Consider the following 13,045-nt stretch of genomic DNA (forward strand, 5'->3'; position numbering starts at 1 on the left):
CACCTGCTGCAGACATCTGCTTCAGTATGCTCCCCTTGCAATTAGATGAATAATGTCTCCCCTATCACATACTGTCACTGCAGCAAATTCAAATAGAGCCATGAAAAGATAGAGAAGTCATTTTAATGACTAAGTAGCTCACATTTAACTTATTTTACAGTTCAACAATGGCCATCACTGACATCCTTTCTGCTAAAGATATTGAATCTGCTCTCTCCAGCTGCCAGGGTAAGGAACGATCTCTCTCCAGCCAGAAGATGCATATCATTTTTATGTCTTAAGATGGCATGCCTATCATTTTCCCCTTACATTCCTTCCCGGTGAGATCTCTTTGTAGCTACGTTACAGTATAGCTTCTTGAATTCAGAAAGTCTTACAAGCGGTTATTTGGTGGGTAACGTTACCTGAAACAGAGTGGCAGTAAGAGCCACAGTTTCACTTAGCACAGGGCTGGCTCTCAATTCCTAAACCTGCTGAAGACATGGATTTCAGTGGTTAGCCTTGTCCTGCAGAATGCCAGAACGAGCTGCAGCGCCCAGAATCCCCCCTTACTTGTGAAGCAGTGAGCAGCCTTGCTTCTCTCAGAATTCCCCCCAGCAGGATCATGCCAGTTCCCAACGCCCCATGAGCAACTTCAAGGCTGAACACTGCTCTATTTTCTACCAAATTCTTCACCAAAGTAAGGACTAAGTGAATGTAAAACAAGAACTACAGGACTTGTTAGTAGGGCACAGCAGCACCCTCTAAACACTTATAATTAATTGCATGTGACACGGATAGCTAGAGCCCTGATTTAGCACGGTGTGCGCTGTAGCAGAGAATTCCAAACTGGATGATAGGACATATGAGCACAGGCACAGAGTGATTGAGCAGGGAAAGTATCCACCGAATCATCTCAGCTGCGTTGGGGAACAGGAGAAAAAGGAGCAGGCTGATGTTGTCAACCAGGCGCGCGTGCGGTAGCAGCAACTTGAAAGGAAAGCATGTAAGAGGTTTTTGTCTCTTCCAGCTGCGGATTCCTTCAATTATAAGTCGTTCTTCTCCACGGTTGGCTTATCCAGCAAAACTCCTGATCAGATAAAGAAAGTTTTTGGAATCCTTGATCAGGACAAGAGCGGCTTCATCGAAGAAGAAGAGCTTCAGTAAGTATTGCTCAGCTGCTGCATGTCTTTGAACAGTGGAAGCCTTTGAACATCCGCGGCGTCCCAGAAAAAAACTTGATGTTATTTTTAAAACTCAATGCAATGCTTTGCCTTTCCTTGAATTTGTGTGGATCTCACCAGATGTTACAAACAAGAGTTACTTTTTCTTTTGGCGTGGGCTTAAGTTAGAAAACCAGAGACATAATATGCTGAGGTCACTGCAGAAAAGCAGACTAAGCACAGCGCTCTGCCCTGCTCAATTCCAGGCTGTTTCTGAAGAACTTCTCTTCGAGTGCCAGAGTGCTCACCTCTGCGGAGACCAAGGCTTTCCTGGCTGCAGGTGACACTGATGGTGACGGCAAAATCGGAGTAGAAGGTAAGGCTGCTGGAAACTTCATCAAAGTCAGGCTTTAAAATGCACGCATTTAGTTACACTTAGCCGGTCCAGGGGAGAGCACACCCTGCTCATTTAGCCCAGTACTTCCTGTCACGTTTTTCATACTGACAAATACTCCTTTTTTTCATAGCCTTGTTTCTATGTAGTCTCTGTTGTAGCAAGAGCAGATTTAGGCCCAATGTAGACCCCATTCTCTCAGCTAATAACAACAGCATTGGGGTTAATTTCTGCACGTACCTGATGCAGGGACAGGCTCAGTGTGCTGCATTTTCAGAACATTCTGAATGCTTACTCACTCTGAATTTTCATTTTGCTCTGCACTTTTGGTCATGGGACACTTTCACTTTTAACAATTTCCACCTACATGAACTTGATTATTGACCCCTCTCAGCATTACTGAGGGGGTAACCCTGTATGTAAAGCAGGGCCAGTATCGCTTCTAAGGGCCAGAACTGCTGTACAGCAGCATGGAGTGTGCTGGAGCACTGTCTGATGTTGGCAGATTTCACTGGACAGTCCCTCTAGGAGAAACTACATCAAATTCCTTCAGAAACTCCCACAGGAATGATGTGAACTGGCCAGGGTATTTCTTGTGGAAATTGCAGCAGAAGAAAATAGGACATTATGCATCGTGGATCAGAGATGAAGTCACTGAAAACAGGGCTGTCTCAGCTGAACTAGGACAGGTGGCAATAACTCCAGCAGACACACGTGCTAATCTTAGCCAGAGTTTGGGAGGAGAGAGATACACTGTTGGAGGAATTTGCTTTTGCAGCAGCTTTTGCAGCTTCTGTTTATGAACCCCAAATAGGACATTATATTATGCCGGTCTTAGCTCTTAACTATTGAATTTCCCATTCTGAAATTACATCACTACTAATATTTTTTGCTTCTGAATAATGATTTTTAAAAACTACTGGAAATATATTGAAAGCTGCAGGTTTGAGCCAATTCTCTGCTAGCTATTATCAGAGTTTGTAATGGGCTCAAGACAGCTTACCTTTAGCTCAGGATTTCCTACAAACATGAATTTACAGACACACTTCTCCTCTCTGCACCAACTCTTTTGAAGGAGTGAAAAATCTGCTACGCCCCCAGAATCTCAATTTAGCAGTGGCTCTGCAGTGCTATAATAGCACAAGGAGCCCTCCACAGCTAGGAGATTAGGACATTTTTATCTATCTTTTCTAAAGATGTTATAAGCACTGTCACCTCATTTTATTCCCTGCCTTTCTCATTTTCTTTCTTGACAGAATTCCAGTCCCTGGTGAAGGCATAAACAGCGTTAGACCAAAGGCAGCCTTGGACTGACTCTTCCAATTACCTCGCCCAACAAGCACTTCGCACTCTGCATGTGTTTGTACATTTTTATATTGTTTCAGGCATCAGCGATTCCCCATACGTCAAGTTCACTCAAAGCACTGCTGAGAAATCTCTCAATGTACAGATGTTTCCATTGTAAAGAAGGCACTTCGTGATTTTCAGCTACTCATAATATTGAAATTGTGGCTAGAAGATGGGAGAAAAAAATGCTGTTCTTTCAGTTTTGTTCAGGATTTCCATCCTCATGTTTAACATGCTGACTTGCCACACACAGTTTTAATGATTTTAAACAACACGATCTCTCTTAAGACATAAGTGCCCTGATTTTGTTGGGTTTTATTTCTGCTTAATTCTCTGATCCTTTAGGAAAAGCAATGCTAACAAGAGAGCTAAAAATAATTTATATTCAGTCCCAGATCTGAGACTCTAAGAAAAAAAATGTAAGAGAAGCTGACACATAGCAGAGAGCATGGAATAAATTTGTGGGTATTTTACAAAATGAAGTATTAGGTTGCAGCATCTATCATCAGAAAGTGTTTATGGCCTAAAATGTAACTCTCCTTCAAGAAGATTTATCTTTCTTGAAACCCAAGGCAGCTGTGAGATAGAAGAGAAGGTTCTAATCCCATCTCTGACACCGGCCCAAGTCACAGACCCTGACAATGGGCCACGGGCCTGGAGGTTTTTCTGCTCGTCAGAAGCATGTTGCTGATTATCCCTTAATAACTGCTACCCAATAATACCTTACCACATTTGTGAATGTCGGTGCTTCAGGTGAAACACCAGCCAGTCTTGACGCTTGATGATCTTAAAGCGAAGCAGAAGAAATTCAGTCTGTTTTATGGGGCTAAATAATGGCCATCATTCAATTCTTTCATTTGTTACCATCATCCAACATAACCCATAACATCAGCGATTTACTCAAGCATGAAAACCACCAAGAGCTAATCTTTCCTTTGATGAGGGTCCCGTCGGGTTTAATGCTACTGATGGCACTGCCTTCATTAATGGACAAGGCAAACAATATTTATGGTGTAAGGCAGAGCTCAGTACACTCCACAGATGTTACGTATTTCTGGCTGAGCGCTGCATATTTCCCCACTAACATTGAGTCGGGACTTTTCCCATCTACCATGACTTGGTTCCAGCTCAGTAGCCTGTCATTTTAATTCTCCCTGCTGAAACTGGGTGATAATTGAAACATAATTTGGCAGCTGTTTCGAAGAAGAGCAGAAACAAAGCCTTCTGGAGCTTTATGTAACACTCAGCGTTGGCATTTCCATGAATTGCGACGTGATTAAATGAGGCGAGCACAGCTCACCCAGCCCAGGCATGTAAGAAAGCTGTTCATCAGATGTAAGGCTGTTAATGCAAAAGAGGAATTCCAGCAATCAGACTCACTGAAGCCTTGGCAGAATTATAATGAATATGAATTCTAATTCTATCCCCGAAGCCTTTGATGTTAAATCTGGGCTTAAATTATAGCTGCTGTTAATTACAGCACTGAAATGTTTTTGCATAATGATGACACTCTGTTGGTTCCTTTTCCTCATTTTCCTGAACGCTGAAGAAAAAAATGCAGAGCAATCCAGAGCTGCAGCAGTATACAGATATAATACAGATTTCAGCTCTTCACACTGCTAACCACTAAAACCTCACCTCACTAATTCACAAGCAGAGGGTGAACACGATATATAAGTAACAAGCCTGACATTTTATTTCTTGCACACCTGAATTTTTTCATGTGGAATGCAAGAAATACAACACGCTGCAATAGCACTAGAGAAAACCTTTGCCTGCTGGGTGTCTCTGTGGACGCCACCTGAAGTAGAAAGGAGGCAAACGGTGATACCACAATGTTACCACAACAGAGGCATAGGGTCACAAAGTAATCTGTGCCAGAAGGGACCTCTGGTTCTGTGGTCTGTGGTTCACCCCCTGCCCAGAAGGCCAACTCACAGCATGCTGCTCTAGGATGGGTTTGAGTACCTGCAGGCACGGAGGCTCTGTAACCTCTCTGATCAATCTGGTAAGTAAGGATTCAATCCTCTGCACTGAGCATTCATGAATAAAGTACAAAAATAAAGCACGGATGAATACACACTTAAAATCCAATCTTCTACTTTAAATTGTCTATACTACATCAAATCTGAAATCACTCAACAACACCCTGTGCATCGCACTGGTCATCTGTTCTCAGCTTCCAGAGCAATTCCATCCCATCCAGAATAATGCTGCTTCTTAATTCCTAGCATAAAAGAAGTGTTGTTTGTGTGTTTTATGTAAGACAACTGAAGATCAATCTAAAATGTGAGCAGCAGATCTGAGTCCTCCTGAGCCCACGGACTGTGAGTTGTAGGACACGTCTGCACACCCTGTGCTCTCATTACCTGTAGGAGCAGTATAATCTTTAATCCTTCCAATACCTCTTGTGAAATGAAGACTTGCTGCAATCTGTTTAAGTGGAAAAACAATACAAAGAAATTTGTTTCTTACACAAGCTCATAGAAGGAATTGGTCAGGGTTTGGATCCCAATACCCCAAACCCAACCTGTTGCTCCAGCCACTGAATCCATCACCTCTTTTAAATCAAATCTTGTTTTGTTCTGGTAAAGAAAGGATAAAAGAACAGAACAATCCTGCAAAGATAAAATCGTCTCATATTTAGTGCAAATTGGCCCCCTAATATCTTCATGTTGTCAGAGAACTCCAGCAATTTTACCACTCCACTGCTCCTCTGGAAAATCCCAGTCTAGAGCCATTTGTAAACTTCAGATTCAATTTCAGCTCTCCAACTGTTCAAAATCTGGCATTCATTTTCTAACAAGAGGAGTAGGAGAGCACAGAAAGGGCAAGGGGATGTCAGAACATTCATTGCACATGGATGGTAAAGTTTCTCCTTTGAGTTTGCAGCCAGCCCATGTGGAAAATCTTTGATGCAGCACCATCAGAGACGCCTGGAGCTCTTCACACAAACCGTGTGGGCAGAAGGGGCCAAGCCTGGATTCATTTCCTGGAATGGGTTACTGAAATAGATATATCCTGACTGGATCCCTGAACTGACATCTATGATTCTACGTACTTAGCATTTTCATATTTAGTTGTGTGCGTATTTTAAAACATTTTAAGAAGTGGGTGCTGTGGAATCTGAACTAATTTGAAGTGTTCATGTTTTCTGACACTCTGAATTTCCACTCTACTTTCGATTGCAAGCACACACAGATAACATTACAGAGGCACAGACTTTCTGGAACACTTTCAGTATGGAAAAACTGCCTTTCGGTTGGGATATGGCTGCTCCAGAGCTTTAGATTTGCTCATCAGCACGTCTGACACTCAAGAAAGCAAGAAAATCAGAGCTTCTGATTATCAAGCTGCAGAAAAGAATTTCAGATTACCACACCAGTTACCATAAGCAGTTACTCCCAGCCAACGGCTTCCTCTGCAGCTGCAAAGACATTGCTGACCTACGGCTGAAAGGGGAATTTGTGTCCAATTAAAAATAGACAAATACCCAACTCAGAAGGAAGGAATCATGCTGGCTTCATCACACCCAGACAAATATCTCCTGGTATTTCCCAGACAACTTCCTCCCTAACTCCTGAGATTCCACAGCAAACCGATCTGTGTTTGCAGGGATCTCCCTGACAGACTGCAACATTTAGCCAGCACACAAATATACACAGCAAAGCCTGGTTTTGCTAGGTAGCTGAACTCATCTGTTCTGCCTCTTTATCACTAAAGGAAGGTCCCTGGAAGCATCTCCACGTTTTCTTTTTTTGTTGTTATTTCAGTCTTTTGGTTGATTTTGTGGATTAGACACTTTTTCTTTTAAATATCTGTTCCCCTCTCTTCTGTCCCTTGCTTGTGAATGCACACCTACCTGTGCAGCTGTTTTCATGACGTTTCCTCTCATCCTAAAATGAAAGGAAACGTTTTATGGCTGCACGTAAGTGTCTCTGATGCCATCTACAGGCAAATTGTGATCAGCCACACAAACATTCAAGAACCTGTATCAATAAATGCATTTTAAAATAATTTATAAAAATAATTTATTCAAAAATAAATGCATTTATTTGTAACTTCAAGGCGGCCTCTTGACAAAAAACTATTCCTTGAGTGTTCAGCAACTCCAGATTAAATGGATCAAGATGAATCCAGATTACTGAATTGGAACTACATTCAAAATCCTCCCTGGAATAGCTCACGTCCCCGTCCACCCGATGGCACTGTTGTTCCACTTACAAGAAGTTAAAGCAGCATTCTGTTCCAATTCATTCAAGTCGGAATATTTCTAGTATCCCGTCTGTCCACTTCTGTTTATAACTCAACTTTCCCAGATTAAATTATCCCTGAACACAGAATGCTAATTTTTTTCTTTCCCAAAGGAGAGGTCCCTGTGCCTCAGAACTTGGGAGCAGGATGGGGGAGGTCAGAAGGAAGGTCTGCGGTGCTAGTTTGCACCTGGAGGATAAATACCTTTCTGGTAGATCCACTGAGGACACCAAAACCCCTGCAGCAGCAAATCCCAGGTGCAAAGCCCTTTCCTATCCACATCCAGCACACTAGCTGTACTGAGCAAGTTACACACCATGGCTCAGAGAAACAAAGGAGAAAGAGCTGCACAGGGGCAGGAGCCAAGGGCCCAGCACCCCTCTCTTCCAGCGGGGGTCATGAAGGGCTGCACGCAGAGCCAGAACCTTAAAAATAAATAAATAATTGAAATAATTGTTTGTTTCTTATGATTTGGAAAGGACAAAGAGGTGGAGCTCTTGAAAAGTCTTTCTGCGGGCATTAATCTTGTAAAAATCAGTGTGACTGCCTCGTGTGGCTTTTCTTGGAGCTATTTAAGATGTTCCAGTATTTGCAGATCAAAAATATTCATATCAAAATTATCTGCCAATGCTACAACGGTACTGATGCATTGCACATTTAAGATAAGACATTACAGGGAAGCAAGAAAACTTCAAAACAAGGCCAAGGAGATTATCACTTTGCAGAAAATTAAAAGCTACATGGCTTTAAAGAATACTGAATAATTTGCCTTATGCATTAGCCAAAATATATTTCTCCATTAGCTCTAATGAAAGAAGCAGGCCCTCATGTTGTACAGTTTTCCTGAATGGTGAAAAAAGAGTCGTCCATTAAGCACACTCACATTTACAATTTCAGTGTCACCTCAGGAGAGCAATATACATAGGGAACTGAGGAATAACACCTGCAGTGTGACTGCAAGGCCAAAGGCTATCACTGATGTCAGATAACACCGTGCACTCGTTTTATATGTTCGGCCAATAATACGGTTTACCTGGAGATCTTCAAGCATTGCACCAAGATTAACGGCTGACACAGAGAAAGGCACAGGCAGCTCAGATAACTTCCGAGTTATCAGGCATCTCCTCCATTTAACCACACTTACTTCCACGCTGACTATTGTGCCAGCTCTACACAAATCTATGACCATTTCACCACTTACCATTCCATTAGGGACATTGAAAAATTAATGACAGTCTAGGTCTGATATCAGCTTCAGTGATCACTCTGGCTCATTAGAGTTTTAGACCTTTCCTCCTTTCAGCATTACCACTAAGCAGATCAGGGGAGAAAACACAGTTTCTGTCTACCAGAACACACACTCGTCCTCTTTCTTTCACTCACTGTCAAAAGTCTTCTTCTATCTTCTGCTGCAGGAATGCCCTTTGGGCTGTGCCTGTGAAGCCACAATAGAAGGAGCACTGCGTGACCACCTGCACACATCCAAGCAGGTCCCTTCACGTGAGCACAGCTCTCCAGACTCGTAGGTTGTTTGGACTGAGACTGTGCCATGCTCAGCAAACGTTTCACCCAACTCTCCCTTCTTACTTTACACATTATTAAAGGTTGTGCACCTTTCTACTGCAATAAATTAATGGCAGAAATCCCACTGACATCACTGAGGACAGGTGATAAACAGAAATCACTGGAAACGCTTCAATACCATTTACTCCACTTACATTATTTTATTACTGTGGCTTCATATTCTGCAGGTCACAGTGAAATACAGCCACATGTAAGGCCTCAGGTAACAGAACAGTACCTCTGTGCATATCTGTTACACACCACAAAAGGCAGCACCCGGGTTCTTTCACAGCCATTAAGCTTAGGGCACAGTTATTCTGCAAATACACAGAAAATTTGAACAATTTACACTTTCTAAGATCAGTCCATCTGAAGACAGAAGTCAGAAACAGCTTGGGCAACTGTGTTTAGAGTCAGAGTGAAAAACTGTATTACTGAGTCACAGGTGCACTTGCAAGCCTACCTGAAGACAAACACACAGCATACATAGCAGTGCCACAGATCTTCCAGGACTGCTTTCTACGGGGGAAAGTACTGACAAGAAAAGTCTCTATGAGTTTGATATGTTATTAGTCAGCTATCGTTTTCAAATATGAACCAATCTCATTTACACAGAACGGTGAGGATGGGACTTGAACACGAGATGCTGCTCCCAACCCATGAGAATGCCTGTCTTTGCTCAGCCCTGCAGTGCTGCTGGACACATCCTGTGCCTCGGGAAGGAAAGCTTTGCCACTCAGGCTTCTGAGGCCTGGATTTCAATCTTTGTTGTAATACTGTGCAACAAAAACACCATTATCTTAGACCTTTACATGAAATATGGTGATGACTACGGCACAAGCAAGCATTCAGATTGGATTCTGTAATTTTTTCTATACAACTGAAGTGTATACCTGAAGTGACAAGATACTGCACCTTAAATGGAGCTGCAGGCTTCAATGATTCCTGCAATATTCACACTAAGATCCTCTGCCATCACCACTGAGACAACAGCATTAATGATCAACCACACAGGCTGTTCTAGTTACTTCCAAGCTCATTACAAAGGCAGAATCTGTTATCCAGGATCACAGCACAATTCTTCTAGCCCTAACATTACCAGGGCTGAGAGATGGAACTGTATGGGCTTTAGAAGAGCTGCTACAGCATCTCTTTACACGTCTGTAGTTGCTCTCAGGTTGACACCTCTCCTCTGATCTCACCTGAGACAACTGCTGATGTTTCCTTTGCATCCGCTGTAAGTCATCTCTTTGGTTGCTTGCCACTGCCAACGCTCTGTACTTCACACCAAACAGGACAGAAAGACTACAAGGCTAGCTCCAAGCCTGCCAATGATTTACTAAAACACAAAGTTCCACTGCTTATTAGTTAACTGGACTTGACTCGGAAAAAGAAAAATACATGTATTGTTGTTAACTCACTGAAAACAAATTTATTTCAAAACAGAAAGTAGAAGATTCCTAGCAAGAGCTTATTGATTTGAAGACTCGTATTCAACACCTGCACTGCCAGGAGTTCAGCTCTGAAGGAAGGAAACAAACAGAAGGGCTTTAATAGTCCTGTAGTACTACAAACTGTGACACCCAGAGAGGGAAAAAAAGAGAAGTAAAGCTGTGCAAGTACATAAATCTTAGGAAGAACAACTCAATGGTACCTTCAGAAGTTCTTAGAAGAGCAAAAGCAAACAAAAGAGCAGCAAATTAATTATTTTTCTTTGTAGGAACAAATGTTAAACGTTCCTGGAAACAGTACTTGGATTTTTTTTATCAGATTTTGCATGGTTGTTAACTGCTTGATACCTAGCAGCTCCTCTTGTAGAATAAGCAGCATTTTTTCCACAGCATTATGTTGCCTGCATATTATCTTTCACAAATTTTCTTCCACAGATCTGTTTCTGAACCTCACAGGGACTGCAATCACCCAACGTAACACATGCCCTGCAGCCGGGGAACGAGGCAGGCAGTGGAGCTGGGCAATGGGTTACTTGGTTGAAATATCCCTCTGCACACTATGCTCACTCCTGATGATTTCATTCTAATCGTAGCAGAGGGAAACCTGCACTTCAGATGCGGTGTCATTAATAAGTAAATAAACGCTGGTAACCCTAGAGTGCAACCTGTATCGATATACAGTGACATCAACTTGATTCTGAAATTCAGCTGTTGTAGGCTTCTGTAAATCATCTTTCAGACAAGATAAGCATGTCTTGTTGTCTGCATTGAATTTCAAACATTAAAAGATCCCTTCACAAGCAATAACAGTGAACATACTGTAGCAATTTGCTCATTGCTATTCCACATCATATTTCAATACAACATGCATTGCAATTAATACGGTGAATAGGATTTCATAATTCATATTGAGAATGCAAAACAGCACAGAGCTCCGCATGCCAGGCAGAGCAGGTGAGCTAACAAGGTGCTGCTCTTAGAGCACCTGGCACTCAGATTTTAGCACAGTGCCTGAACAAGCTGCAGAGGTATTTTGAGCCTGAGCTCACCTCGATTTCATTATTTTCCTCTACATCATTTTTTCATTAGTTTGTAATAATCAGTGTATTATGGCAAGTCAAACGTTTACACAAAGCAAACAAAAATAAAGGAAGGCTGCTACTACTGGGACCAAGAGCAGCAAGTGCTCTCACTAACATCAAGGGAGCCAGTAGAGATTTTATGTAAACTGCCCTGGAGAAACATCTTGGCAGTAAAAGATGTCAAAGGGAATGGCCATGAAAATCTTCTATGAAATCCTGTATCGACTCATGATGGAAAGCCAAAATGTATGTGCCAGGATGAGAATGACTACAGTCTGAGAAGGAAATACCCACTGTTCCCAGCTTTAATGTTTTTCCTCTAAAATTAGGGAATACATGTGAACAAAAAAAATCCACTACTACACACCTGCAACTTCAATTTCTCAGTAGGGAAATAGAGTGAGTGCATGTTGCAAACTGCACGTATATCTATCTCCAATAGATGATTCCTGCAATTCCAAGTAAGTCTGTTACTGATTCTGTGTAATTTAAAATATTCAAAATAAATTATTAAGTAGGCCATCTGGTTATACGTAGCCTTCCAAGGAACAGACACAAGGAGATGACCGAGTTCCTGAGTTCTGCTGCCCACGGAAGCATGGGCTTCTGTTCTGTCCCTGCCTGGGTAGAGCAGTGCAGAACAGGGTCAGGAAATGAAGCTTACAGGAGACAGATCCCCCTAAATTACACCGGTTTCCTCCTCCGTACTGACAAGTTATCATTGTCAGAATGGCAAATTGTCACCTGGGATCTCTCATCCCCACCTTCATCTACACCCTCCAAAGGATGAACAGGCTTAAGGAAACCAAACTAGTTTCTTTCCACAAGGGTTTGACTGCTGGAGTCTTCTTGCAGTGAGCAGCCCCAAGGTCCAGGGGTTAACTGAAAATCTTTAGCACGCCTGGGGCCTGAAAGGCTATGTTTTGATGGCAGAGTTGTACTTAATTAAGCACAAGTGGATTTATTAAAAACACTGTTCTTGTCGGCGTTATCTTAGGATATAAATAGGAAGAGAAGTTTAATTAGTTAAGGAAGAAACTTGAGCTAGGTCTCAAATCAAACATTTGATCCATGAAGCAGTAACCCAAGTACTGGTTATTGTCACCTTTTGAATCCTTTATAAGTCAGAGTGACAGCCAGAGCCAACAAGACTACTTTGCCTGGTATCTCCTCAGCTATTTTTCCTTGGCCTAGCTGAGAAAACCATAAAGGTGAGCAGGTGACTTGAGATGAACTAAATGAAATTGATGTGCAGAGCTGCACTGGTAGTAAGTACAATAACCATCGTAAGATTCTGAGCTGAACTCCTGGCATTCTGTGCGGACGGACCTCTCATAGATAAGTATCTGATTTCTTTTTATACTTCAGAGCTCTTGGGGGAGAAGACAAAAAAACCTTCTTGGCTTATTTTTCCCACTGCCTATGCTGTTATTGGTATCATCCAATGCCTTGCATTCCAGTAAGACTGCCTATTAGACTGATGGTAATACTGAGTTAAAGAACAGGATGTACTTCAGCAGCATGCAAGTAGTAGATACAAAATAGGTTAAAAGATTGATCATCAACTCACAACATTATTTCTGTAATCCATCTCATTAAAAGCTATATTCCAGCATTGCTATTTGTAAAGAAGCACTGTACTAAATCTTCTAATTTACTGAGTAACAGCAGCAATTTCAGACTGATCGATTGGACTCGTCTGCCCTTGGAAGTCTTGTTAGTCATACATTGCTTAAGCCACAGAAAAAATGGTTCTAATGTGCATTTGCATTTCATAAATGTTATTGCAATACACTTTTTAACAGGTTTAAA

The 13,045-nt window shown here is 42.0% G+C and overlaps 1 protein-coding gene across 2 annotated transcripts; it reads left to right on the top strand.

The window, feature by feature from the left end:
• Positions 1–155: 155 nt before the first annotated feature.
• On the top strand, positions 156–3,363 carry LOC125700763 (parvalbumin, thymic). Of its 2 annotated transcripts, XM_048961906.1 has the most exons (4): positions 156–228; positions 1,010–1,142; positions 1,409–1,518; positions 2,793–3,363. In XM_048961906.1, the coding sequence occupies exons 1-4, from the start codon at positions 168–170 to the stop codon at positions 2,816–2,818; spliced, it is 330 nt and encodes a 109-aa protein (XP_048817863.1). In that variant the 5' UTR covers positions 156–167; the 3' UTR covers positions 2,819–3,363. The 2 variants fall into 2 exon arrangements, with proteins under 2 accessions (XP_048817863.1, XP_048817861.1); XM_048961904.1 differs by lacking the exon at positions 2,793–3,363 and having other exon boundaries at positions 168–228; positions 1,409–1,656.
• The last annotated feature ends 9,682 nt before the right edge of the window (positions 3,364–13,045 follow it).

Source organism: Lagopus muta, chromosome 15 (genome assembly GCF_023343835.1).
Source record: "Lagopus muta isolate bLagMut1 chromosome 15, bLagMut1 primary, whole genome shotgun sequence".
Taxonomy (NCBI): domain Eukaryota; kingdom Metazoa; phylum Chordata; class Aves; order Galliformes; family Phasianidae; genus Lagopus; species Lagopus muta.

What these genes read in the sequence shown, in the direction of transcription:
- LOC125700763 (XM_048961904.1), top strand. Translation starts at nt 168, where the DNA reads ATGGCCATCACTGACATCCTTTCTGCTAAAGATATTGAATCTGCTCTC. An exon ending in TGCTCTCTCCAGCTGCCAGG is followed by an intron (nt 229 to 1,009) that starts GTAAGGAACGAT and finishes TGTCTCTTCCAG; the next exon opens with CTGCGGATTCCTTCAATTAT. An exon ending in ATCGAAGAAGAAGAGCTTCA is followed by an intron (nt 1,143 to 1,408) that starts GTAAGTATTGCT and finishes GCTCAATTCCAG; the next exon opens with GCTGTTTCTGAAGAACTTCT.